General features: G+C 59.1%; 2 protein-coding genes across 2 annotated transcripts; one reads left to right on the forward strand and one right to left on the reverse strand.

The window, feature by feature from the left end:
* Positions 1 to 2,332: 2,332 nt before the first annotated feature.
* Positions 2,333 to 13,411, forward strand: ZMAT5 (zinc finger matrin-type 5). The gene is given in 6 exon segments (XM_032471635.1): positions 2,333 to 2,362; positions 2,364 to 2,460; positions 5,558 to 5,620; positions 6,902 to 6,982; positions 8,185 to 8,296; positions 13,011 to 13,411. Coding segments are annotated over 6 exon segments (513 nt in total). The 3' UTR covers positions 13,141 to 13,411.
* Positions 13,412 to 14,682: 1,271 nt separating this feature from the next.
* CABP7 (calcium binding protein 7) lies at positions 14,683 to 24,185 on the reverse strand. The gene is made up of 5 exons (XM_032471634.1): positions 23,695 to 24,185; positions 16,369 to 16,512; positions 15,484 to 15,596; positions 15,048 to 15,201; positions 14,683 to 14,863 (listed from the first exon to the last, which is right to left on the reverse strand). Exons 1-5 carry the CDS (start codon positions 23,801 to 23,803, stop codon positions 14,736 to 14,738), a joined length of 648 nt encoding a protein of 215 aa, XP_032327525.1. The 5' UTR covers positions 23,804 to 24,185; the 3' UTR covers positions 14,683 to 14,735.
* Between the last annotated feature and the right edge of the window lie 2,903 nt (positions 24,186 to 27,088).

Here is a 27,088-nt window from a genome sequence, read left to right on the forward strand (position 1 = left end):
GATTCTGAGCCCAGCTCGGCTGCTTTCCAGCTGTGTGACCTTGGCTAAGTCACTACACTTCTTGGAGCCTCAATGTCCTCATCTGAAACCTCCTCACAGGCTTTCCTGAGGATTGAATGAGATAATGCATTACAAATCATGTAGCCCAGTGCCAGCATCTGGTCGGTGCTCAGTGGATCCCAATGTTAGGTAACATTTATTGAGCCCTTGCTCAACGCCAGACATCAGTAGTGTCATTTGTGTTGTTGGTGCTCTTTTGTTAATAATACGTTTGGATTAGCAAACTTTTGTGTACTGCTCCCTGAGCAATCAGCCAACCAGTCAGACCCCCCATCCCATATTCCTATAATGAAAGCAGAGGCCTGAGGTCACACAGCTGGCTTCCCAGTGCCTTTGTCCCAGTCGTTTTGTCCAGCCAAGCCTGCCGCAGAGCTGCTGTTCATCTCAGTCTCCCGGAGGGACGCCCCTCCCACTGCCCCTCCCCTCCCTGTTCCTCTCCAAAGCCAGCAGGTCCTCTGAGCTTCAGGCTTCGTGAATGGCTTGGTTAAGCGCTCGGCCGTTAAATGTTCATCTCTTACAATTTCAATCCAATTCCTATAAGTTTATTGGCAAGACGGGGTGTATTAGAACTGCCAAGTTTAATATATCAAGTCCATGTGTCTGGGCTGTGGTTTCTCAGCAGTAATGGGAGGAGAGAGATTTATACGTTTTCATTTTGAATGACTGTCTGTTCCAGGTCCCAGTTACAGCCCTTGACTTAATGGCTGCTGTCCCCGTCTGCCGCAGGAGCGCTTTCTCCATCAGCTCGCCCAGGCTGCCTGGACTGTCCAGGTGGCTTGCTTGTCTGTGCCTCTCCCCCATTCTTCTCTTCCCGAGACACGTTCCCCCAGCCATCTGCCCTGTGGGTCAGGTCTCAGCTGTAACTTTATTTGCCAGATACTGGGCATTTGGGGGTTTTGCCACTAGCCTGGGCTGCTGCCTTGTGACCTTGGGGAAGTCTCTTTCCTCTTCTGGGCTGCAGCAACCTGCTTTGGGAAGTGAGGGGTCAGACTATAGGACCTGAAAGGTGAGGGGCTGTTGTGGGCTTACCCTTTGAAGATCCTACTTGGTGGCCGCAAGTGGACCCATTTGTCCTCTGGTCTTGTGACACCAAACAGGGGGACCCAAGGACTGGCCATGAGTCATAGAATTGCCATCTGCCCATGGCTTCAGATCTCCTGGGTCAGGGGTGGCAGCTGTGGTCACCTTGACTGAGGGATCTTAAGGGCCTTACGACCCTGAGACATTCTCATTTCCCCCTGTGACTGCCCCTGAGTGTTAGCTGATCTCCTTGGGAAGCTGTGTGCTTTCTGTCTGAGTCCTCTGCCTTCTCTAAGCCTTGAGCTGGCTGTGGAAGAGAGGACATGAGCAGCGGGATTTTAGGGCACCTGAGTCTACCTTCTGCTTACCAGCTGGGTGACCTTGGGCAAATCACTTCTTCTCTCTGAACCTCAGTTGTCCCATAAGGAAACGGGAATTAATTCATTTATTCAACAAATATTTGGTTGCTGACTGTACCGTGCACCACTTTGGGTTGCTGCGGCTTCAGCGATAAACAAAACAAAAATATCCCAGTCCACATGGATTTATATTCCCGTCAGAGGAAAAATATAATAAACATAACAAGTAACTGACTACTTCAAAGGTGATAAAAAGGAAGCAGAGAATGGGGAAAGCCAAGTAGAGGGCTCTGCGGTTTTAAATCAAGTGGTCACGGGAGATTACCGAGAAGATAGTACTTGAGCAAAGATCCAAAGGGTCAAGTGAGCAAGCGTGGCAGGGATCCGGGGGAGGCATCCTGGCAGAGGGACCAGCAGGTGCCAACGCCAGGAGGTGGGTGTGTGCCTGGTGTGTGTGAGGAGCTGAGAGGAAGCCCGTGTGGCCAGTCAGTGTGGAGAGAAGAGGAGAGGAAATCGGGGTGTGGTGGGGTGGGGGCTGTCTCAAAGGGCTAAGGGGGTGGTTCTTCAGCCTGGCTTCATCCAGGAACTCCCTGAGGAACATTCAGACCTGCTGATGCCCAGGCCCCACCCACCATGGTTCTGCTTTCACTGGCCTGGGGTAGCAGCTGGGCATCAGAGCTATTAAAAGATCCCTCTAGAATGAGGCCTCTCAGGCCGTAAGCATCGGCCCATGTAGTTCATCACGAGCTGCTGTGGGCTGTAAGGGAGGTGGTGGGGCAAGTAGCACCTTTCTCGCACGGCGCAGGCCTGGCCTTTGGCATGCTCAGGCTGCTGGGGTGCCGCGGGCTTTGGTGGTGGCGTGACCTGGTGCTCTGTGACTTCCCAGGGCGGCCATGGGGAAGCGTTACTTCTGCGACTACTGCTGACCGCTCCTTCCAGGACAACCTCCACAACCGCAAGAAGCACCTGAATGGGCTACAGCACCTCAAGGCCAAGAAGCTCTGGTACGACATGTTCCGAGGTGGGTGCTTGCTGGCCCCGTGGCCGGGCTGACGGAGCTCCTTTCCCCAGCCATCCCAACTGACGGCTCTGTTCTCAGACTCCTTGCCAGGCTCTGGGGACATGGCCAGGAGGACTGCTCTCCTCAGAGCTGACATTTGAGCCCAGGGCTGAAAGGTAGGAAAAAGCCAGTGCACCATTCTGGGCAGAGCGCAAAGCACCAGCTGCTCTTGGAGCAGGAGAGAGAGGGTGTGGCCGGAGGGAGTGGAGATGGATGGATGGTAGGGGCCAAAGCTGGCCTTTGAAGGGCTGTAGGCAGCTGCCCATATGACCAGAGCTACATTTGACAGCAATGGCCGACAGCTGCCTGAATGGAGGGGTGCATACGAGGCTGTTGAATGACTGACTGTCCAGTAACCGAGCTGCTTCTGGGAAAGGCTTCTTAGAGTGGGTGCAACTGGGTTCCCCAGGCTGGCACATGAGCTCTTTCCACTTCCCTGAGAAGCTCATCAGGTCTCTCAGCTCACCTAAACAACCGCACAGCCCAGACTCTGGAGGGGCACATGGCACCCCAGCCTGGGCTAGAACTTAATACCCTCTCTGCTCCTGGCGTCATGGCCTTGGAACAGTCCCTTCCCTCTCAGGCTGATGACACAACTACTTTGGTCAGGACAGGTCAGCATGGGCCAGGCTGGCTGCCTGATGTCAGTTCCAGGGTGTCACTCACCAAGACCGTAGCCCTAATTCTTTCATGTGTAAAACAGCTGTAACAACAGTTCCCATCTCCCAGGGAGGTGACAAAAGTAGGAACGATGCCTACAGGTCCATAGAAGGATTGGCCTCAGGCCTTTATCTCATGGGCTCTTACATTCAGCCAGCACTATGTGAGCACTTAGCATGTCCTTGGTTCCCAGGGATGCTCTGAAGACTAAAGATGAATAAGACAGGGCCCCTCCCCTAAGTGACCTCACACCCAGTTACAACAGTGTGTTCTGGGTGGAACTCCTGTCCTAGCCCAGGCCTCCATGCCCTGCTGACCTTTCCCTCCAAGCTCCAGCCACACTGGCCACTGCAAGTACTGTCCCCTCTGCAGGCATGCCCTCCCCACCTCCAGAGTCCTCCGGGATGCCCTGTCTGACCCCCAAGCCAGGTCAGGTCAGCTGGCTGCGCGCTGGCTGTTCACCCTGTTTATATCCACTTGGATTAGTGTGACTGTTGGAGTGGAAGGAAGGACCGGGTCTGACCTGTTCTCCACTAAATCCCTGTGCTGGAGTGGTGCCTGGCACACAGGACATGCTCAGTAAATGTTTGTTAGGTGAAGGTCTCAATGAATGAGCAAACAAACCCAGGGCAGCAGGGCAGCTGTTAATTTTGGGAGCTGAATCGAGAAGGACCAATAGGGTCAGATCCCAAGGAGCCTTGAACACTGGGTGAGGAGCACGCCTCCTTCGTGCAGGGCCTGGGCCAGGGGCCCCCAACCCTGGGAGCCCTTCAGAGTCACTGAGGGGCTTTTGACGGTTCTCATGCCCTCCCCTCAGAGGAATTAAAACAGAATTGGAGGAAGATGGGCTCGGGCTCTTTGTGCTTTAAGAGCTGCCTAGTAATTCTGCCACGTGGCTGGGGTTGAGAGCTGCCAGCCAGGTCCTGGGCAGCCTGGAACTCCTCTCCCACACTGAGTCACCCCGCCAGGGCCCCTTGTCGAAGACTCAGACTCAGCCCCACTTCCAGTTTTAGCTGCCCTACCCCAGGGGGCCCTGAGCAATGTCACCTGCCCTCTACCAGCCCACCTCCCCAGGGAAGGCCCCTGGCACCAGCTGGGTGGGCTGAGTCCAACAAGCCCAGAGCTGACAGATGGGCTGCTCCCTGCGCTCCTGCAGGCCGCCATGGGAGTCCTCTGATAACTAACTCCTGATCCCAGCTGCCCTGCCCTGAGGAAGCGAGGCACCTCCATCGGAGTCAGCTGCTCACCAGCCACCAGGAATTCAGCAACCGCACAGCAAGAGGCGGGGGCTTGAGGCTCAAAGGCCAGGCTTCACACCTGGCACTGTCACTTCCTGACCGTGTGCCCCTTTTCCCTGCTTGAACCTCAGTTTTCCCATCTGCAAATGGGGTGTTACTGTGTATGGCAGGTTCATGAGGAGGAAATGGAATAGAACCACTACTGTTTGTTGAGCGTCCGCTTCAGAGGCTCTTAACCTGGCTGCATGTCAGCATCACCCCGGGGAACTTGGTGCCGAGGCCACTCCCAGCCCCAGTTTCCCGACAGATCTAACATGCTGTCAGGTGGGGAACCGCTGGCCTCCTGTGCCAAGCGCTCTCCATCCGCTGTCTTATTAAATGTTCATAGCAGCCCTACCAGGTGAGACTTGTCCTCCTGTTTTACATGGGGGAGAAGCTGAGATTTGGAGAGATGAAGTAGCGTGTCTGTGGTCCTGTGTGCCTGGACTCGGAAGCCCGTGGTCTTTGCTTTACCCCAGCAGCCTCTAGAAAAGGCCAAAAGGACGAACAGGGAACATGTGCAGCCCAGGCCTGGCCTCTCCCTCCTCCAGGGAGCCATCCGAGCCTGAGTCCAGACTTCCTCACGTGTCTCACTCACATATTTTGACTGATTGATTCCTTGCCCACCAAGAAGCAAACAAAATTTAGACCATACTTACATGATGAAAATAATAGTAGGAAAAATCAGAGGAAACCAGAGTCAAGATTAATGTCCAGAAATGTTGCCGGGAAGTCCTGTCAGGGGTGGCTGGTTTGAGGAGTGGAGCAATGCCTGGGCCAAGGGTTTACTAATGGGCTTCTCAGCTTTTTACTTTGAAATAATTATAGATTCGCAGGAAGCTGCAAAGACAGGACAGAGAAGTCTTCTGGTACCAGGACTTTAAAAAAAACTCCCCAGGTGATCCACTGTGCAAAGTTGAGGGTCTCTAACCTAAAACCTGGTCCTTACCTGTGGCTGGTGTGGGTGGTGGGGTGGGTGGGGCTGAGGTCGCCTGAAGCTGGGATCCCTCTGCCTGGCATCCCCACCTGTGCTGTCCGCTCTTACACTCCCTCCCTGATCTCGGTGATGGGAAGTGCCTGTGTGCATCTGAAGTCTGAACCCAGCCCCTCTCTCCCCCTAGATGCAGCTGCCATCTTGCTGGATGAGCAGAACAAGCGTCCCTGCAGGAAATTTCTACTGACAGGTAAAGTGTTCTGCTCAGATCAGCTCCCCCCAGGGGCCAACATGCCCAGTCTGGTCCGCGTGACCTCTGTACAGCCTCTCCCCGCAGCCTCTGCCCCGAGCCCGCTCTGTGGCCTTGGTGCGTCAGGTGACTTGACATAGTTAACGAAGACCATCCCAGGAGTTGTGCCTTAGGACTTCTGGGGCTTGGTCCTCAGCTCTGCAGACCTAGAATGTGATTTTATCGGCTCACCCAGAACAAGCCAGCACAGGGAAATTGCAAGTAAATCCAGGAGACATTGACGGGTGTAATAGACTGGCTGATTAAGTTAGCCTGGGAGCCTGACCTCCACTGTGCCCTCCCTCCCAGCCAGCAGGACTGAAGACAGTAACAGGTCCGACAATGCTGAGAAGGTTCTAAATTAGAACAAAGGATGCTGGGTGTTGATTTCATTCACTGCTCAGTACTCAGCTAATAAAGATGCATGTGGTTCGAAGAGACTACCTCAGTAGGTGAAGGAACCAAATGAATGAAAATAAGGGTAGGGAAAATAAGACAAAGCCAGGAGAATGATTAGTCTCTTCCATGCTTGCCTTGAGGGCCTGTGTACTTGCTAAGGGTTTGGCCCTGAGTTTCCTAGCAGCCAAGGCAAAGGGGAAAGAGGAAAGTCCTTAACATTGTAGTATGTAAGGGAGCTTAGCACTGGGGAGAGGTACTGCTGTTGGCCTAGGAAAGCGGGGTGAATGGCCGTGCTCCCCTCAGGAGACAGTGCTGCCCCCTGGATGGGCACCAGGCCTGCAGCTCAGGGGCTGCTGTTCCCCACGGTCTCCACCTGGGTGTGAACACACCACTGGTAGGTGAGGCTGCCTTAGGACACCTCCAGTCTCCTGTTATTTTGAGACACATGTTGGTCTCCCCAGTTGAGATGTGGAAAGCCACCTGGACTTGGGTACCTCCTTGACAAAGCTGCCATCAAAGCCTTCCTGGGGAGCAGTCCAACTGCTTGTGCACGCCCCACGGGCAGGGATACCAGGCGGAGGGCACAAGGAAGCAGGACCCTTTCAGGGACCCACCGGTAGTTTGCCGGGGCTGGGGACTGGGGTAGGGGGAGGTGACAAGAGACAAGCCCGCAGAGGCTTGTGCAAGTCGACCATGAAAAGCTTCAGTGGGCTCTGGTGTGCTGCCAGGGGAGGGTGGCGGGCTGGCCATGGTAGACCAGACAATGGCCCCTCCTCATGGTGCCCCTCAGCCCATGGTGGGAGCTGTTCCCAGGCAGCCAGTAACTCTGTCCTCTGGTTGCAGGCCAGTGTGACTTTGGCTCCAACTGCAGATTTTCCCACATGTCAGAGCAAGACCTGCAGGAGCTGAGTATCCAGGTGGAGGGTGAGTTTCAGTGGGACCCTGGTCTGGGCGGGGGTGGGTGCTGGGGGATGCTGTCTTGTGTCTCCCTATGTCCCCCTCTTTCATAGCTGCCACATGGGGTAGGCCGAGAGCTGCCCGGGGTGTCAGGAACTGCCTTCAGACCACCCCAAGCATGAGTGGAGAAGGAGCCAGGGAGCTCCCATCCACGTCCCCAGCTAGGGTTTAAAGTAACATGCATGGCTGCCAGCCTGGCATTCATTCATGTGCGCCCACCTGCCCTCCCCTTCCACAGTCAGGCAACATATATGGAGCCCCTGCTGAGTCCCTGGAAGGTCCCCTGGTGTGCTCTGGGGACCAGGGGATGAAGAGAGTGCCTTCCCTGCCCTTGGGATTCTCAAGCCTGTGACTCCAAGAAGCAAGTTCAGCTTCCCTTGGAAACTGGCATGTCTGCCTCTGGGAAATTCACTTCTCACTGATCCAGTTACAGAAAAGGAAATTCCCACTTAGATGGTCTTTATCGATCTTCTCAAGCAGCCCCTACTGAACAGATGGAGACACCAAGCCTCACGTGAGCCCCCAGCGAGTGTGGCTGCTCACTCCTCCCTCTGTCTGCAGGGCCTTGGGGCCATCAGGCAGCCAGTGAGGGCCTGGGGCGGCCTGGCCTCTGCCCTCATCCCCCGGTGGGCCTTGCTCCCCTCTGACCAGTCAGACCCTGTGGGCAGTGCCCTGCCCTGGGGAGCTGATGGCAGTGTACTGGCAGCCCTGGCACAAACTCAGGTTTCTAGGAGCTTTACCAGGGCGAAAGTGAGGCTGCGTGGGCCAGGCCAGCTAGTCCTGGCAGCAGCCAGGTCTCCACCTCTTCAAACAGCTGTGGTCTCAGAACCGTTGGCCTGTGGTGGGGAGAGCTCAGGCTTTGCCCTTTTCTGCAGCCGCCACTGCCTCCCTGACCCCTGGTTTGGACCCCTCCTGAGGACCAGGCGCTCAACACACATTATCCTGTGTCCACCTGCAAACATTGCGGGAGGCAGCCAGTGTTTTGTCTCCACTTGATGAGGAAGCAGAGTGAGGCTCTAAGGGGCAGGCCTGGGAAGTTGGCTTCAGGGTGGGGCCAGGCCAGGGGCTCTGCTCCTTCCCCAAGGAGGCCTCCGGTGCTTTGTGAGAGGGTGGGGTTCACGTAGGAGTGAGTATGCCCCTCACTTGCTTCTGTCTCCCTATCCCCGCAGAGGAGAGGAGGGCCAGGGAGTGGCCACTTGACGTCACCGAGCTCCCCGAGGGCCGTCTGGAGGATTGGCTGGAGAAGAGAGCCAAGCGGCTGAGCTCGGCCCCGAGCAGCAGGTACAGGCACTGGGGGTCCCCCCCTCCCGTGCCCTCTGGGACCAAGACCCCAGCCAGCTTGCCCTGGCCTGAAGCTGAGCAGTCTCCACAAATTTCCCAGGGGCCAGGCACGGACACCCCTACAGAGCTCCCCAGGTGGGGGCCACGTCAGGGGCTCTTGGATCTCCAGGCCCTGGTCAGAGGCCGCAGGGCACTCCCTTGAAGGTTCCTTTGCCCGGCCTCACCCCTCTGCCTTAGTGGCTCCTCCCTTGTGGGAGTCTGTACTGGCTGAAGCAGGGGCAGGTGGCCGAGCCAGCTTGACTCCACACACCAAGTCCACTGCCAGACAGAGGGCCTAACTATGGTTACTGAGGCCCCAGTAAGCCAGTCACCGTGCTGTCTAGAGCCCTGCCAGGTAGGCATGGTTGCCCTGACCCTGCAGAAGGGGAAGTGAGGCTCATAGGATGTGTCCGGGGTTAAGAGCTAAGAGCAGGCAGAGCTGGGGTTGCACAGAGGTGTGACTGGCTCATTATCATTGTCCCTCTGCCTCCTTGAGGAAGGGACTGGGATGGGGCTGGCCCAGCTACTGCCTGGGCCCAACACTCAGGATGCTGGGAAGTAGACCAGGTGCCTTTCAGCCCTTGTATGGGGAGCACCTTGGGTCAGGAGCCCTCAGGTGTGTGCTGCGTGCTGTCCCAGGTCCTCCTCTTCAAGGTCACAGCCAAGACCAAAGCCAGGTTGTCTGGGCTCTTCCACCATGTCTTGAAAGAGAGAGTGGGGAGGAAAAGGGCTAAAGGATGTGCTCGAGAACTACCCAAATTGGTAAAGTTGTTCCGCACCAGGCTGCCTCCTTTCCTGTCCTGCACTGGAGCTTCGGACCCGATGATCTGTCGGGTGTGTCTCATGAGACTGTAGCCTGGCCAGGGCTGCGGGAACCTGCTTGGTCAGTCTATGGGATGAGCTCTTCCCTTGAGGCTCTGCCAGGAGATGAGAGCTAAGCTTCTTGCCTTCTCCGTGTGCCAGTGAAGAGAGCTTGTTAAGCGATTTTAAAATTAACTGTGATTGTTTTTACCTTTGTTTTAAATCTGTGCCCAGTTGTCCCCCAACCTTGAAAATATATATAGTACAGTCATTCCTCATATGTTGGAGGGTGATGTCCATTCCTTCTGATCCTGTCTGATGCAGTTTGATCTTGGTCGTGTGGGCATCCCCCTTGGGACTGGTCCAGGGATCCATGTCTGGGGCTGGCTGAGGTCCTGTCCAGCGGGGAGTCTGCCGTGGTGGTGGCGGTAGCCGGCTGCTGGGATGGCAGGGACTGTTTCTGGAATAGAGCCTGCAACTGGGGACCACTCTAAACCCTAGGGAGTCTGAACCCTGTCCCTGAGCTTCTCTCCCTCTGGCCACCCAACCTGGCCCCTTCCAGGGGACCTGCTTTTCCATTTGTTCTCTGTGCCTTTGCACCTGTCCACCTGCCTCCTGAGGGCTTGGAGCCAAAATGAATTACTCTCTGGGCAGAGCAGGCCAGTCCAGCCTTGAGAAGAAGAGGTTGTGGGAAGGGAGGGGACCATTTATTATTGCTTTTGCCTTCACTGCCTTGTTCTTCCTCAGCCCTCTCCCTTCAGGCTGGTCTCATGAAAAAAGACACCCTGCAACCCACAGGCTTTGGGCTCTGCCCCTGAATCCCTGGTCCCTACTCTGCAGGGTCGGGGGTCAGTGGATTCAGCAGGATTCAGCAGGCTGCCTCCCTCTGTTCCCCGAGGCTCCTACCCTCAAGGCAGGTCTCTGTTCCCTTCACCCACCCTGGCTCTCCTAGATGGCACGGCAGCCCCTCCTGGTCCCCTGCATCCCCTCTGCTCCTCCAGCCCATGCTCTACACCCCAGCCCCAACCAGCTTCTAAACACTTCCTGGCCCCTGGCCCCTGCTTAAACCCTCCTGGGCTTCCTCCACCTCCAGGGAGCTCCCTGGGCCCGGGGAACCTCCCTGCCGCCTCTCGGGCCAGTAAGGGTCACCTTCTCTCTTCTCCCATCTGGCCTCTGTGTCAATCCCGCTGGATTCTGGGCAGCTTCTTAGATGTGCTGGGCATGTCTGATTTCAGGGGCACCTTGTGCGTGCTGTTTCCTCTGCTTGGAACTGTCCCCACCCTCTGCCTGGCAAAGTCAGACTCATCCTTTAAGCTTTAGCTAAGACATCTCCTTTTCCACCCCCAGACGGCCCCCTCGTGGCCCTGAGCTCACAGTGTTGTCATTCAGCCTGGCACAGGCCCAGGACACGTTGACTGCATGAGAGAGCATTTGGGGAGCAGGGTCCCAGCCTGGAGAACTATTCCTGAGTGTTAGCGCCAAGGGCCCCTTGTGGGGACCAGTCTGGTGGCCCCTCTTCCTCTCTGTTTCCTCCCCTTGGGGCACAGGGTACAGATGGTTGCCTGGCCCACCTGGGGCCACCCAGACCTGAAGGTTCCAACCTCCCAGCCTGAGCAGAACCGTCAAGGTGAGCCGGGCCAACCCTCCTTGTAAAAGGAGAGATGGAGGCTCTGTGAGGCCCCAGCCTGGCACATCCTGCCACCCCCTCAGCAGACTGACCCCGAGGCACCTGCCAGGAGCGGACGGTGGCGGGAGGGAGGGGCCGGCCTCAGACAAGCTGACTAATCCCCGGCGGGGCCGGTGCCCGTCCTCATCCGTTGTTGGCTCTTCAGATTGTGACCTTATCCCTCTTAATCCGCCCTGCCTTTGCACCCCTCTCTGGGCCAGCGCTACTGTCCTGGCCCAGGCGCCTCCCTAAGACTCTTTCCTTCTAATGAGGACAATTGCTGGGAAAAGCAACGGGAGAGCGGCTCCTGCCCCTGTGACGGGGCAGACAGGCCACAGGAGGAGCCAGAGCAGAGTCCTGTGCACCTCAGTGTCCCCGTCTGCTCTGTGTGGGCTGGAGGGGCATGCTCCAGGGGCTCGGGGGCCCCAGGGGTGTGAGGCCCAGGGAATGGGCCCTTCTCCTGGCAGGAGGCCTCAGCTGCCCAGGAATCTGCTCCATCTTCTAGAGGAAGGATCTGAGGCTCACGGGAAGGGACTCCCCAGTCACACCCTCTCTGTGGAGAATTGTGGTCACCCCAGCCCCACAGGGAGCCTGGGCTTGGCTGGCAGCCGAGGCTCTCCCTTCCAGCAACTGCAGAGCCTCCCCCACTCCCACCCTTCTCTGCGGCTGGTGGAGTTTATGAAATCTCCCTGGTGCCATAAATCATGCTGGGAGCTGCTTTCTGTGCTCTACAGCAGGCAGCTAGCAGTAGGGCAGGGATTTCCCTGTCCTTACACAACAGGAGGCCCCAGAGGCTGTGCCCTGGGGCTCCCTGAAGCCCTCGCTGAGGCTCCTACAGCGGGTCAGGCCCCGAGAGGGGCAGGTCGGCTGAGCGCAGCCAGGCAGCCCCCCACCTCCGCCTAGGAGGGCTTAGCCTCTTCAGACCTGCCACCAAGGGCCTGGGATATGCTTTTCCTGCAGAGGGCTGGCCACTGGGCCCCTGAGCCTGCTGCAGGCTGCCAGGGCCTCGCCTTCACTGAAAGCTGGGCCTGGGGCTGGGCAGGGGAGCTCACGAGCCGAAGTGCATCATCCCTGTCCCAGACTTGTCACTTGGGCACAGGACTGACTCCACGCACCTCAGTGGCCTCATTTATAAAATGGGGTTCACTTGAGGATTCTTGAGGTTTCTCAAGGCCATGGTGTCTGGCCCAGAGTAGCACCCAGGCGGTAAGAGCACACAGCGTTGCTGTTTGTCATCAGCAGACATTCACTGGGTGGCCTCCCGGGTACTGAGGGAGCAGATGGATGCCACCCCATCCCCTGGCCTCTCTCTGAGAGCTCCAGGCCCATAGGGGAGACATGAGCTCCCAGCTCAGTTCAAAACACTCCCTCCGTAGCCTGAGGGGCAGTGCAGCCCTGGATCAGCAGCCTGAGTAGGGGGTCATGTCCAGAAGGATCAGAATGTGGGGCAGTTATGGGGGGAGGTCGCCTCTTGCCTCAGTGGGCTCCTTTAGGACAGGGCCACCCCAGGCTGGGCACTGGGTTCCCAGGAGGTAGTCCCAGGGTTGGTGGACCTTAAGGGGAAGGAGGGTGAGTAGCATGAGAAATGAGGCTTTTAAAAATTTAGACAGTATTTTTTTTCTGATTTCAAAGGCTTGTGTGCTTGTAAAACTTTTCTTGAAAAGTATAAAGAAGTAAAAAAAAATCACTCTTAATTGCACCACTCAGAACCACTGTTAACATTTGCTGTGTCTTCCAAGTTTTTTATGCATTTATATATGTTGTATATCTTTCAACAAAAATAGTATCATGCTATATACATTATTTTATAAGCTGCTTTTTCTCCTTATTCACACAGAACATCATGACATCTTTCCTCATCAGTGCATATAAGTCTGCCTTAATCTTTCGCGGGCTGCATAGCATTCTCTGCTGTCAACGTGCATATATATTTAATCAGTCCCCCATAGGTGGACACTAAGGTTATTTCCATTTCTTAAAGCTCAGTCTCTGCCCACAACCCCACTATCTCCTTGGGCTCATTCCTAGAGGTGAGATGGCTGGCTCAAACGGTCTGCATGTTTTTGAGGCTCTGCCTTCAAGGAAGGTTATACAGGCAGCTGACCCTCCCCACAGCTGGAGTGGTGAGGAGGGTAAGCTGAGGTGGGGGTGTCCCAGCCAGGGCCTGGGCTGTGCCCCACTTGAATTCTCTGTCCTCTTTCTCTCTAGGGCAGAACCCATCAGAGCCACTGTCTTCCAGTACCCTGTGGGCTGGCCACCAGTCCAGGAGCTGCCTCCATCCCTGCGGGCACCCCCACCAGGAGGGTGGCCCCTGCAGCCCAGTGTCCAGTGGGGCTGAGCCCCTCATCCCTGCCTGGTCAGCTCTCAAGTCAGCCACAGTAAAAACAAGGGCTTGTACTGGGGACACCGAGGCCCCCCTCCTGCTGTGCCCCATGGAGCATCTGAAATCATTGACTCAGACTCGCCTGGCCTCTCTGGGGCCTAAAAGCCCCTCCTATCCAGGTGCAGCCCTGGTCCTGGCTCTGCCCCCTCCCTCTCCTCCACCCTCCTTCCTTCCTGGGCATCTTGAGAAGACTTCCTTCCAGATGCTTATAAAGAAAGTCTGTCACCACGGTGGTGTGGCCGCTCTTCCCCCTTGTCTGGCACCCTCAGCTCCGTGTGCTGGCCCTGGGTCAGAAGATGGGCAGGGCTGGAGTGAGATGAGGTCCTCTCTGGGGTGACCAGCACTGCTGCCCTTCTCCCCTGGGGGCCAGCAGAGACTCAGCTCAGCCAGGCAGAGGGCGGCCAGTGTGGCTGTGACTCGCCCAGGTAAGAAGTAGCTCTGGATCCGGGGAGGGAAGCCAGGACTCCGTCTGCCATCCGGCCCCTATGCCTGCCCGTGTGGAGCTGGTGCCCGAGCGTGAGATGGCATGACTGGGGCATGGCTGGGAGCTGGGTCTCTGGTCTGGGTGGGGTGGCGCAGTCGGGGACCCAGGAGGATAGGCCCCAGGCATGGGAGAATGGTCGTCTGAGCTTCTTGGCACCAACACCAGGGATGGCTTCTGCCATGGAGGAGCCCCCTGATTGGTAGGGGGACCACACAGGCTACTCAGATTTGCAGCCTCCAGGCCCCAGCTCTGCTTCCTGCCTCAACTGCACCTGCACTCCAGTTCCAGATTCTGTGCTGGGGTGGCTGTGGGTAATGTGGCCCTCAGGTCACTGGGCCTCTGGTCAGGGGCCCAAAGGGTAGGGTGGCTGCTGGGACACCTCAGATGCTCCATGTTCTATGAGCTTCTGCCCTTCCTAAAAATCCCCACTGATGGGGGAACTGAGGCCAAATCTGGGAGCCCGCTGAGCCTCAGGCTCCTCATCTCTGAAATGGGCTGATTCTCTAGCCCCGGCAGGTGTCTGGAGGACAGCTGGGTTCGAGTCTAAGGAGGGTCAGAGGAAGGGACTCAGCAGAAGGCCAGGGGCTTCCTCAGGCCATGCCAGGGAGTAGGGCCAGGAGACTTCAGCCTCATCATGTCCCCCTCCAGAAGGAGGCTTCTGCCCCCCGCACTTCCCCCCATGGCCCTGGGAACAGGGATGGGTTGGCTGTGTGGTCCTGGGCACATGGTACCCTCTCCTGCCTAACAGACCCCAGCAGCTACTGGGCCCTGTACAAATTCCTCCTTGATTTCCCAGGAGCCCCTGGACAGTGGGAAGCGTTAGTGCTACATACAGACCAGGGTGGGGCGCGGGCAGGGTGCAGGCGGGGCCGGGCCGTCCTCAGAGTCACCACCAGGCCCCCCACAGCCAGGCCACAGCTCCATGCAAGGCCTGTGAGGCGGGTGGGGTGGGGCTGCTGGACGTTCAGGCCCTGAAGTACACACTGAGGGAGAGGACTGCAGGCGGTGGTGGGTGTGGAGTGTGCCCCATGCACCGCGCGGGCCAGACGGGGCGCCCAGGTGGCGCCTATTTCATGCCGCTGCGCAGCACCTGGTTGGCCGCGATGAGCATAACGCTGATGATGAAGGCGATGGCGAAGGCGCAGATCAGGCTCTTGCGCACGCACGTCTGGCGGATCTGCTGGTTGGAGCAGGCTGTGGCCGCCCCCCCGGAGCACCAGAGAGAGAGACAGAAGGGGACAGCGAAGCGAAGGAATCAGGGGTCACCTGCACTTCTGCACACAGGGACACGAGGTGGGGGACAGGCTGGGAGGCCCCCAGGCCCCTCCCCTGCCCGAGCAGCTGGCCCGCCCGCGGGGTCCCGGGGTGGGGCACTCACTCTCCACGTCCACGGGGGACTCCTCCGCCGTGCCCAGGTGGCTCTCCTCCTCCGTCATGATGATGTTCTCTATGTCCTTCATGGACAGGTGCTCACAGAAGGTGTCGTAGAGCAGCCGCTTCAGCTCGTCCACGGTCAGCTTCTGCATGTCGCACTTGGGTAGGGGGAGACACAGTGCTCTGGCCGCCAGCACCACCATGAGCCCCACCCTGCACCCGTGGCCACACAAGCCTCCAGACTCAGGAGGGCTGGGAAGCACTCATTCTATTCCTTGAGTCCTCGACCAACACTGGCCTCCCCTGGAAGCCTATGGCCCTCTGGGAGACAAGACATCAGTGGACAGAAGCCTGAAGGTGTCACCCCCCTTTACAGTGTGGGCCCTATTACAGCCCTCCATTGTGCACACAACCCTGGGTCCCAGTCAGCCAGGATGTACCTTCCAGAAGACAGTGTCAAAGTCAGTGCCATGGAACTTCTCTGGGATCCCCGAGGTGGAGAGCTTGGGTCCCAGGAGGGTCACAAACTCCTCAAAGTCCACTTGGCCATCACCTAGAGCAGGCGCAGGTCCAGTCAGCTGGTGAGGCTGCACCCGGGCACCTTGGGCTACTGTGGGACCTCAGGCAGGGCCCCTCCCCGGAGCCTTGAGTCAGTTTTGGGGGCACCTAATGTGCCAGGCTCTGGGCTGATGCTGAAGCCACCAAGTGTGCTGAGGCCCCACCCAGCAAGGCAGCAGCTGGGCCTCGCTTGTGGGAGACACGATTCACTCCGAACCCGACACAGCTTCTCAGCACCTGCTGCTGTCCCAGAGCCAGTGTGGGGCCCAACACCCTCTCCACCACACGGACAGGAAATGAAACTCGGGATAGGGGACCACCTACACGAGCCCCCACCTGCTCTCTGGGCGGAGAGGAGGCAGGGGAGGAGGCCACAGAGGGATGAGAGGAGGGGACTGGGCATTACTGGTTCTAATGAGTTTTTCCTTAATAAAATGCCAGGTGGCAAATTCAACGAAATGATTTTTTATTTTCGGTGACGGGAACTAGGGTATTTAGTATGTCCGTCCTACTTTTCTGTACTTTAAAAATTTCTTGGAATACGGGGCAAGAGGTGCGGAGTCTCCACTCCCTGGTGTGTCTGGGGCTGTCACACTCTCTGGTCTCAATTCTCCAGGCTGAGAAATGGGACCAGACCTGGCTGCAAATTGCCTTGGGTGTGAAGGTGGCTGGGAGTGGGGAGAGTGAGAGGCCCCCAGTGGGCTCAGGCTCACTGGCTCAGCCCCCCCAGGTGAGGGGTGAGGAGACTGAGGCGGGAGGGTGCTCACCATCCATGTCCAGCCGCTGGATGATAACCTCCAGCTCCACCTCGTTGGGCATGTAGCCCAGGGAGCGCATGGCTGTGCCCAGCTCCTGCTTGGAGATGAAGCCGTTGCCATCACGGTCAAAGACTTTGAAGGCCTCTCGGATCTCTGTGGGAGGAGCAGAGCAGTTTGGGACCTCACTCCTGTCCTCCAGACCCCACTTCCCAGACCCCCAGGATCCCAGAACCTGCAGCCTGAGCCCAGGATGGGGAATCCACCCCAGAGCCTGCAGGTCTGGTCAGAGACAACTGGCAGGTGGCCCAAGAGTCCCCTGTAGTGCTGCTGCCCTGGGGCTCAGGGCAGGCCAAGCTGGCAGCAAAGGTGTGCCCGGGCCGAAGCAGTGATGAGACCGCCCCAGGGCTCTCAGCTCCGCGTGCCAGGCTTCCACAGCCTCTCCAGACGTGCTCACGACGACCCCGTGTGGCCAGTACCACGGATCCCACTGTGCAGGGAAGGATGCCGCCAGCCAGGATGCTGATCACCTCTGTGAGCTGGAAGGCTTCCCTGCCCACCCCCAACTCCTTCCATCCCGCTCCCCTCACCCCAACCGCACCCCGCCCCCTCCCTCAGCTCGTTAACACCCAGCGACACTGTTAACAGAGCCCACGTGAGGCAGCCGGAGCTCCGGCTAATGGGCTGACGGCCTGGTGCAGACAGCCTCCTGGAGCGTAAGGTTTGGAGGACGGATGGAGGGGCCGCAGCAGGCCCAGGCCAGCTCAGATGCAGGGGGGTCATTCTTCCCCCTAGTTGTATGAAGACTGAGGCCTGAGAACCTGGGTGACTCAGGGGTGGGGAGCAAGGCACTGGGCTGGGGGCCTGGGAACAAGCAACCCAATGAGTGACCTTGGGTCAGCCTCAGTCTTACCCACAGTAAAATGGGTAGTAATGGTGTGAAGATAAAGAGTCTCACCAAGGAGGTCCAGGAACTGTTGTGGGTTGAGAGGTTCTAACCTCTCCCCATTCACCTTTGTTCTATGTGTTTCTCTGCTTGCTGTCCCTTCATGGTTACTCAGCCCAAGAAGGGTCCTACAGAGCATTTCCTGTTCAATCCACCCTCACCCTCTCTGCTCCAGCTCCCGGGGGTCTCCTTGTTCAATTCACCTTTGCCTAAACTGTTCCCCTAGGTGGGGCTTCAGCAGCCAGAAGTGAGCTTGTGTGCCTGTGCATGCGTGTGTGTGCTTGTGCATGTGTGCATGTGCGTGCATGGATTTGGAAGTAGAGACAGACAAGACGCCCCCACGCTGCATACCCAGAAAACGAGGCCCAGAGAGGCTAGGTGGCCAGCCCAGGGTCAGTGTGGGGTCAGGGCTGCTTCTGGTGAGGGCAAGAGTTAGGCTGGCCCAGGCCTGGCCTTAGGGGTCTGTGAACCCTTGAAACTGATGGTAGAATCCTGCAACTTGGGGTCATTCCCTGATTCTGCTGGACCCACTACAGCCCAGAGAGGGTGGCCATGTGTCTCAAGCCACACAGCAAGGTCGCTTGGGCTGGAACCCCAAACTTCATCAAGCTCTTCCTACCTAGTGTCTGTACCTAAGGCCTAGAGCTTCCACCAGTTGACACACGTGCTAAGACAGGGACAGTGGGCCACACTTGAGTTGCCTAGGCCCCCAGGCCCTCTGACTCTGGACTGCCCCCTACCCATCCAAGACAGGGCTTGAGAACCTGGTCTCCTAACCAGTGGCCCCATGGCCAGGAGAGCAGCTGGGAAGGGAGAGCTGGGCCAGGCTCAGGGGCCTCTGTGAACCCCAGCCTCTGGGAACTCCAGGCCAACTCCCGTCTAAGTTTTCCAGGGCTACTGAGGAGACAGTGAGCACCCCATCTCCAGACATGTATGAGCAGAGGCCCAGCAGTTACAGAGGCTGCTGAGGGGATTCCAATCACCTGGGAGTCTCTGAGCAGAGATGCAGGCACTGACCATGCAACCAGGCACACTCCTGCCCACCCCTCCACAACATACTTAGGTCTCTGGCTGGCACCATTGTCCTCCTGACCCAGCCACAGGCTCCGCCCACCTCAGGTGTCCTGAACTCCAGCCCAAGAGGCTCTTTCAGTCCTGATGGGCACCAGGGCTGCTCCACCTCCAGGCCTTTACACATGAGGCTCCTTTGGCCTGGAATGCTTTCCCCCCACCATAGTGACCTCTGATGGACCCCTGGTTCCCAGCATGGGTGGCATCACATCCCTGGTGCCCTCCTGCCCCTGCCAGGCAACTGTGGCCCTCCTCTGGGCTCTCTTAGACCCCACTCTTCCCCAAGGATTCCTTCCTAACCACGCTGGATTGTGAACTATGAGTCCATGGGAGCAGGGACCAGGTGGGTCTTGTTTACCACTGTGTCTCCGTGACCTGGAACAGTGTCTGTTCTTCAGGTATAACCATTTGCTAATAAATGGTTAAGTGAATGAATGGCTGATGCAGGGAACCCACCTATCTGGAGCACAGACAAAGGAGTGAGCAGAAGTTCACGTTCCACTTGATGGGGGGCCATCACTCAGAGCCCACTTACTCTTAGTTTATAAATGATCCTAGCAAGGGCAAGCATTCACTTTTACTCCCCAAGCAGGCAAGAAGCAGAAGGGAGGCTGAGGATGCTTCTTGTTCCCTTGTGCGGCCCCTAAGGACCCCCCTCCTCCCCCTGGGCCGCCACAGGTGAAGGGGATGAAGCCGAGGTCAGGGGTGGGGGAACTGTTCTCAGACCCCTCATGTCATGGCCTGGTTTGGGAAGTGGGAACCCAGGGCGGCACCCTACCTTTCTGGGTCCTCAGGGTGAGATGGCAAAATTCTGGACCCACAGTGTGGCTGTAATGGGTGCTGGCTCTCTCTCCTGCAAGGAGTTGGGGTCCAAGCTGTCCCTCCCACCCTGGCAGGGACCAGGTGTGGCTTCCAGAGCCCAGGGATGCTTCAGTTGGAACCCCTGACCTCCTTCTGGAAGTCCCGAGAAAACGCACTGGGCTCGATAGGAGACAGTTCCAAGGCAGGTGAATCTTGGGGAATGTGGGCAGGCAACAGGCCCAGAGGCGACTTTCTCAGGCAGGACTAACCTCCCAAGACCACTAGACTGATCCGAAGACTGCCACTTCCTCATCCAAGATCCCTTCAGCCCCTCCTCCCTGGCGCGTCCAGCTCACACCTTAGTCTTGCTCTGTATTTTCACCTTTGCCAAGAGCAGTGCCCCAGCACCTGCTGACCCTTGAGGCCAAGTTCAGGGATCACCTTCTCGGCCAGAGAATCAGCTCCAAGTCACACAGACTCAGGGTCAAATCCCAGCTCTCCTACATCCCTGCTGGGTGGCCCTGAGCGGGTGTTTGCTCACCTGTACAATGGGGCTGCGGAAAAGACTAAATAAGAAAATCAGGTGTGTAAGGGCTTGGCCGGGCTGGGCCTGGCTCAGAACAGGATGCTACAAATTAGAACCCCCCAGACGTTCAGGCAGAGCCGGAAGGAGAGAGAGGACTAGGTGAGTTTGGGACTCCAGGTCCACCTTCCCTGGTGCCAGTGGCTGCGGGCCTGTGTTTGGAATCTGGCTCTGGCGTGTGTCAGCCAAGTGTCCTGGGCGAGGCACTCCCCTCTCTGAATCTCAAGAGCCTCATCTGTGAGATGGGAACATGACTCCTGCCCGGGTGACTCTGCTGGGGGCTCCCCAAGTGGGGTGAGGGTTGTGACTTCCCTGCTGCTGCCATGGGCACACCCCAGCTGGGTGTGCTTCCCCAGAAGCCTCGCTGTTTCCGCCCCGTGAGGCTGGGGCAGCCTGCTGGGCTCCATCTTGGCATGCGGATGCCTGGTCCGGGAAGGGCTGGCAGGGCCTCTGGGTTTCCAGGCTGACACTGTCTCCTACCTGCCGCCTCCAGCCTGAAACCCCAGTCCCCTCCCTGGCCCAGGCATGTGGAGCTGCATCAGGGCCAGAGTCCCCAGCAGGCCCCCAGGAATGCCAGGTCTCAGGGAGCAGGAGTCCAGAGAGGGGGCACACGGGCTGAAGGTCACTTTGAGGGGGGCAGTGTCTGTCCTCTGCGGCGACTGCCACTGCCACTGGCCCCGAGCGCCACCACTCTGGCCTCCCTGAGTTCCTGGCCTGCACAGAGGAAGCTGATGGGCTTGCAGGGAAGAGGGGCAGGAAAAGGGACTCCCCTGCCCCCTGTATCCTGAATGCCCCCAGTTGCCTACTGTCAATGCAGACTCCACCATTTGACGGAACAGGCAAATGCAAAGCCCAGAACCCTGCCCTGGTGGCTGCCTGTCGGTCTGTCTTCCTCCTCCTCTCTCTGACAGGGCTGGGCTAGAGCCTGCAGCTGCCCAGTTCCCATCCTTAGGTGCTCAAGTCCACAGATGCCCCCAGCCTCAGTGCTCCCACAGGCCCTGGGGGGTCTCTGCTCTTTGTGTATATCAGGGAGAATCTGGGAGATCCTGTATCTCTGCCTCAAGGGGACAGGTGGCCCCAGGCCAGCTCTGCCCAGCCATGTCTACCCTGCCAACTGCCATCCACGGGTCCCCAGGTGCCTCTACTTGCCCTTCAAGGCCCCCTTTCCACCCAGCCCCTCCCCCAGCCTGCCTTTCCGGTCTGGCCTCCTGCAGGCATAACCTGTGTTCCTTCCTCATGGGCCATCTCCAATCCTACAGACAACCCCCCAGCCCCGTCATGGCCTCCTTACTGCCCTCCCTGGGGCCCTGGGCCCCAACTCACACCAAGCCCTGTGCTGAGAACTTCCACCTCATCTTCTGTCACCAGCAGTGCTGGGGAGGGGCAATGCCAACCTCCTTACAGATGGAGAAACAGAAGCAAGAGAGGCAAGTGATTGGCCAAGGTCACTCCATAAGTCGAGGGTGCAGAGACTCAAGCCCACCATTGCTTGGCTAGGAAGCTCTCACCTTAACCCGGCACTGTCCCCTCCCTTCCTAGTTCTCCCCGTTGGACTAACTGCCCCTGGATTTCTGCAGCCAGGCACGTACTGTCTGCAGCACTTCACCCCAAGCTGCTGGGCTCCCTCTCCTCGGCACCCATTACTCTCCCACCGATGGGTGTCCTTCCAGCCAAGCGCCTGGGTCTTACGCATACTACCCTGGGGCAGGAGCACTAATGGGACACTGGGGAGGTGGAGGGGGCAGAAGGGGGATCTGTGCCACGGATGGTCACACTTCCCACGGAGTCTTGGCATTCAAGGACCACTGGGGCCTACAGAGACTTGGTCTCCTAGAAGGAGGGCTTCCAGAGTGCCTGCAGCCAAGAAGGGGGTTGATCATGGAGGACTTCCTGTCCCCATCTGTAGCTGCCTGAGGGCCAGGAGATGGGCTGGGGCTATCAGGCATCTGCCTGCCCCAGGGAGGGCCCTGCCCTTCAGATGCTTCCTGTGCCAGACCCCTTTGCTCTGCACCGCCCAGGAGAAGCGGACGGGAGAAGAGCAGAGAGTGTGTTTGGCGTGGCTGGTGACTAACGTTCCTGGGCTTCTGCCAGCATGTCTGCCGTGCATGCGGCCTCCTTGCCCCTGCACTGCCTGCCCTGTGCCCTGCTCACACCTGCATCCCAGCCTCTCCTCAGTGTCTCCCCTTCTTTGGGGTCTGCCCTCCAGGGCTGGGAGATTAGGAGAGGAGGGACCCAGTGAGGCCCGTAGCAGGGCTGCCAGGGTCATGGTGAGGTGCTGGAAGCAAGAGGAAGGCATGAGGAGGAAGCTGCCTGGGGTGTGTGCGGTGGGGACAAGGTTTACCCCTGCCCAAGCGGCCAGGAAGAAGGGATGGATGAGGGCCCGTGGAGAGGGAAACGGGTAAGAGGTCTGGGCTGGCCCCGGGCAGGAGAAGACAATGTTAGGGAAAAGACAGCCTGTGCCCCATCCCCTGCTCTCTTGGCCTTCATCATACTCCCTCCTCTTCCCAGGCCCTGAACAAGGTTCTGGTTCCTGGGCCTCGGCCTAGACAGGGCAGGGAATTGGGCTTTGGAGTTCAAGGCCAGAGCCTCAGCAGCGGCACCCATCCATCTGTCCTGCCCGCATCAGACACCAGACCCCATTTCCATGGCTCTCCCAACCTCTGGGGGCTTTCAAGAGGACGTGGTGAGAAGCAGGTGGCTCACAGCCTGTGGTGCAGTGCCTGCGGGGGGCGGGGGTATCTGCCTTCCCCTTCTTGATCTTCTCCCTGACCCAGTCTAACTCCCCCAAGATCTGTTCCCTCCAGGGCTTAGGGATGAGAATGGACCTCTCTCCGTGGCTTCTCTCATGCTCCCACCACCATCTCTGACTGTGCTGGTGTCTCGGCTGCACCCCCAAAGGCCCTGTTGAGCCCCAGATCTCAGAGACCCCTGGAACTAAGATACCTGAAGAGAGGCCCAGTCTCTGGGTGATCACGGCCCCTCCCCCAAAGGCTGACAAGCAGATCCCAAGGGGCCAAGACTCCCATCAGCCCAGAGCCCCTCACTCCACTCCATACAGCCTCCTGGGAGGTCTAGGGGGAGGGGAAACCTGAGCTCCTGCCCCCAGCCCAGTAGGGGAAGAGCTCACAGGCCCCAAGGGTCTCACTGTCCCTCAGAATCCTCTGTCCAGGGACCCCAGCCCCTGCCATCTGCTCTGATCTCACCTAGCCTGCTGCCTAAGGTCCCCATTCCTGTCCAGAGGCGGAGGGACTCCAGGAGGACAGATTTAGGTCCTGGCCTTTCTGCTTTTCCCTTCTAGGCTTGGTTATCGCGACCATGCAGCCCAATCTGGCCACTTGTTGTCGCCACCACCTCCCGGGCCGCCTTCCCAGCACTTCGGGCTGGGGGTCCCCGCAGGGCTGTGAAGATGGGGCTAAGGCCACAAAAGGGGCTGGGGGCAGCCGGCAAGAGCAGGACAGTCGCCCTCTCCCCTTCTCTCGCTGCCCGAGCAGATTGGATTTTAAAAGCGACACGAGCGGAATGTCAATGCGAGCGCAGAGCCGCGGGCGGGCGCCGCGGAGGGGATCAGGATGCGGGTGCCCCGGCCGGGCCAGCGCAGGGGGCACAGCTCGGACCCCCAACCCAACCCGCCGCGTTGCCGCACCGTCACCGCGGACTGCGCGGCCCCGTGACCCCGCTGCGGGGCCCGGCAAGTTTCCGCAGCGCGAGGGACCACGCGGGCAGGGGCCGGGCCGCCCCTCCCCGTTGGCGACCCCCACCGCGGCGCCCACTGGGTGAGAACTGGTCCTGCCCCCCCGCGCAGCTGCTCTCTGGAGCGCCCACCTGGCAAGGCGGCACCTGCAGACAGCCCCCTCCGCCCCCTACGCCCCTAGTCCGCGCTTCACCTGGGCGCACAGGTAGGAGGGCCGGCGGGCCGGGGTCCCGGCGGGGCACTCACCCTCCAGCTCGTCCTCAGGGATGTCCACGGGGCGCTGCTCCGACAGCAGGTTGGGCACGGTGTAGATGCCCCGGTACATCAACGCCGCCGTTACCGGGTGGAACGGCATCTTGGAGGCTCCGCGCCCGCCCGCCCGCCGCAAACTTTGAGGTCGGGGCTCATGGGCCGGCGGCGGCCCCGGGGGCGGCTGGAGCGGGCGGGGCGCGCGGCTGCGGAGGGCGGCCCAGAGGCGGCAGCGGCGGCGAGGCAGGGGGCGCCCCTCCAGGGGCCTAGCGCCCCCAGGCCCCGGGCCGCCGGTCCATGCCGCCCCCTCCCTCGTCGGGCTGCCGGCCCGGGCCCCGCAGGGGCGGCGGGGGCGGCGCCGCTCCGGCCTCTCCGCTCGGGCCGCTGCGCGCTGCGCTCGCCGCGCCGGCTCCCCGGTGCCCCGCGCGCTCCGAGCTGCGCGCTGCTCGCCGCCTGCTTGTCCGCTCGCCGGCGCGGCCGCCCGGCCCGCCGCTCCGGCTCTCGCTGCCTCCCCTGCTCGTTCGCTGGCTCGCTCGCTCTGTGCCGCGCTGGCTGCGCGCCACGCCTCCCCCGCCCGCCCGCCCCCTCCGCGCTCCCCCCACCCCCGCCCGCCCTTTCCCGCCGCCGGCCCCTGCGCCTAGCCCGCCGGGGGTTTCTTCTCCCCTTCGCCCCGGGCTCCCCTTTTTCCCTACGGAGAATCACTTGCGGCTCCCTCTCCACACACACACACCAAGTCCGCAGCCAGCAGGACTAAGGGGGGGGGGGGCTGGGGGGACCCTTCCTTCCAGCCCCTTGGCCGGCCCCCACTTGCCAAGACAGAGAGCAGGGAACTGAGGACCAGAGACAGCGAGCACAGGTCGATCCCAGACGCCTGTGTCCCCGAAGAGAATCACACAGTGTTGGTGCCTGCAGAGGCTCCAAAGTAGGGAAACTGAGGCTGAGAGAGAAGGGCGTTGACCAAGGTCACGGGACAGGGCTGGCAGGCAGGAGCGGGGGACAGGTCTGGAGCAGGCTCCTTTACCCTCTGGCTGAGACCTCCCACCTGACCTTGCCCCCAGTGGTGGAATCCCAGTCCTGGCTCCTTCCCGAGCCCTCACCACTGGGCCTGCAAAGAGGGAGCCAGGGTCTGTCTCCTGGCTCCTCAAGCAGTGAGGGACAGAGAGGTGGCTGGGTGCCTGCAGGCCCTGGTGTGAGTGTCAGTTCACATGGCTCCAGGTTAGACCTAATGCTTTATGCAGGGTTCTCCGAGGCCACAGGGCATGTGTACTTGTGGGGTGAGGGGGCTGGTGTTCGTGGGAGCAGCATGTGTGTGCATGTATCTGTTATCCTCGAGGGTGTGTACATATGTTTTCGAGTCCACGTGCAGACAGATTTGTATTGGGAGTGTGAGTGGACACCTGTGTGTGCTAAGGTTGTGAGCTGGCAGAGGAGGGGAGGGCAGGAGCCTGTGCACAGCTGGGGGCAGTGTGCAGGCCCTTGAGCTGGGAGTGGTTTGGGCATATGTGCTCAGATGTGCATGCATATTTATAGAGGAAGGGATGGCCCTCTGGCCTCGCCATGGACCCAGCTTCAGACCCAGCCCCTGGAGGCCCCATGGAAACCCCCTCCCTGCTCTCTTTGGTCCAATCAGCCCACAGCCCCAGGGGGAAAGCTGATTGCCACAGCCCTGCCCCGCCCTGCCCTTCCTAGGCTGATTACATTTTTCTGCTTGTTTCTGCTTTTGCTGCTGATTAATCATAGCCCTATCTCAGGGCCTGGGGAGAGGGGGCCCAGGGAGAGATGCGAGCCCTGGCTGAGCTGGGCTGGGCCAGGCCCAGGCCCCAGCACTTCTTGGGCACAGCTCTGGAGGAGGGTCCCAGCAGCATCAAACAATCTGCAGAGGAGCCAGGGAAGACCCCAGCTGTTTGTCTTTCTGTCTCTCCAACCTTTATGGGCCATGTCCATAAGGACCAGGGGCTGGGGTTGTGTGAGGCGTCAGAAAAGCCCCACCTGAAGCCTCTCTCATCCACCTGTCCTGAGAATGTCATTCCAGCCTTGTAGCTGAGTGCTTTGAGCTCCCTCCGGTCCTTTGGTGGAACAGAGGAGTGGGGAAGAAAGAACCCAGAACTCACAGCCAGGCAGCCTCCTTTGTCTGCCACCTCCTCACTGCCCTGGGACCTTAGTCACCTCCTTTAACCCCCTGGGGCCTCAGTTTCCCCTATGAAATGAGGGAGGCAGTGCTATGTCCCAGGCAGTGGTGATGAAGAAGTGATAGAACATATGAGCGGTCCCTAGCAGGACCTCCCTGTATCTCTTGGGAGTTTCCTATTAGCATGAACCCCCCCCCCCCGGGGAATAGGAATTAATAATAATTAAGCTGCAATGTATTGATGGAGAGCATGAGTGGCAGCAGCTCACTCCTTTGGTGTTTACTGAGTGGCCAGGCTAAGCCAGCCCAGGCCAGCCAGTTCTCCAGCAGCACCCCCTCACTGAGGGAGGGTGGGCTGGAGCCTGCTGAGGGGCTGGTGGGAAATTGAGCTCCTGCTAATTTCCTGAGAGGTCACCACACAGTATGTTGGTGCTTGCCTGACTAATCTCCCACTGAATCCCCTGTGGCTTCCGGCCCTGCTGCCCAGGCCGCAAATCTTCAAAGGACAAGTAGAAGCAGTGGCTGAGTAAATCAAGCAAAAACCAAATGAGTGGGCCTGCCGAGCACTACCTGCAGGTCTGTGTGGAGGGAGGGCATGGGTGTCCATTGGAGACATGGGCCTCTCTCCAGGCCTCAGCCTTGGTCTCTGACCATCTTATGACCAGGATGTTCCCTAGGGCAGGCTCCCACCAGGCCAAAGAGACAGGACTTACCAGGGATTATAGCCCCAAAGTCATGGTGCACCGCATTGCCTGGGCCATCCCTGACCGAAGGCCAGTCCCTGTCCTCACCCCTGGTGCAAAGCCACAGCCCATGGAGCTGGCTGTGGGTCCAGGGAGCTTCCACTTGCCACCAGTTACACCTGCTCCCCCTTCTCTGGGCTATACCTGGGTTGTGCATGTGACCTGCATGGAGTCCCCTAAAATCTGAAGGCAGTTTGGTCTTGCCCCCATTCATGGTTGAGGGCACCCTATTCCAGGAGCCGAAGGGACCAGGTTGGGTCATGCAGCCATTATGAGGCAAGACTGGGGTTCATTCTCAACGCAGGAGCTGGGTAGGGACAGGGCAGGGATCCAGGGGCCAGGCTGATCTCCCCCACCCTTCCAGGCTCAGAGGAAGACTGCCTCCTCTGGGAACCATTGTCAACCTCCTTGGCCCTCCACTGGGTGCCAGCTACTTTGAGCAAGCTAGGCTGACAGTCAGAGGATGAAGGAGAGTTGCTTGTACCTGGGGCTCACAGAGCAAGTACCAGAGTACTGGGCA

Source organism: Camelus ferus, chromosome 32 (assembly GCF_009834535.1).
Source record: "Camelus ferus isolate YT-003-E chromosome 32, BCGSAC_Cfer_1.0, whole genome shotgun sequence".
Lineage (NCBI taxonomy): Eukaryota > Metazoa > Chordata > Mammalia > Artiodactyla > Camelidae > Camelus > Camelus ferus.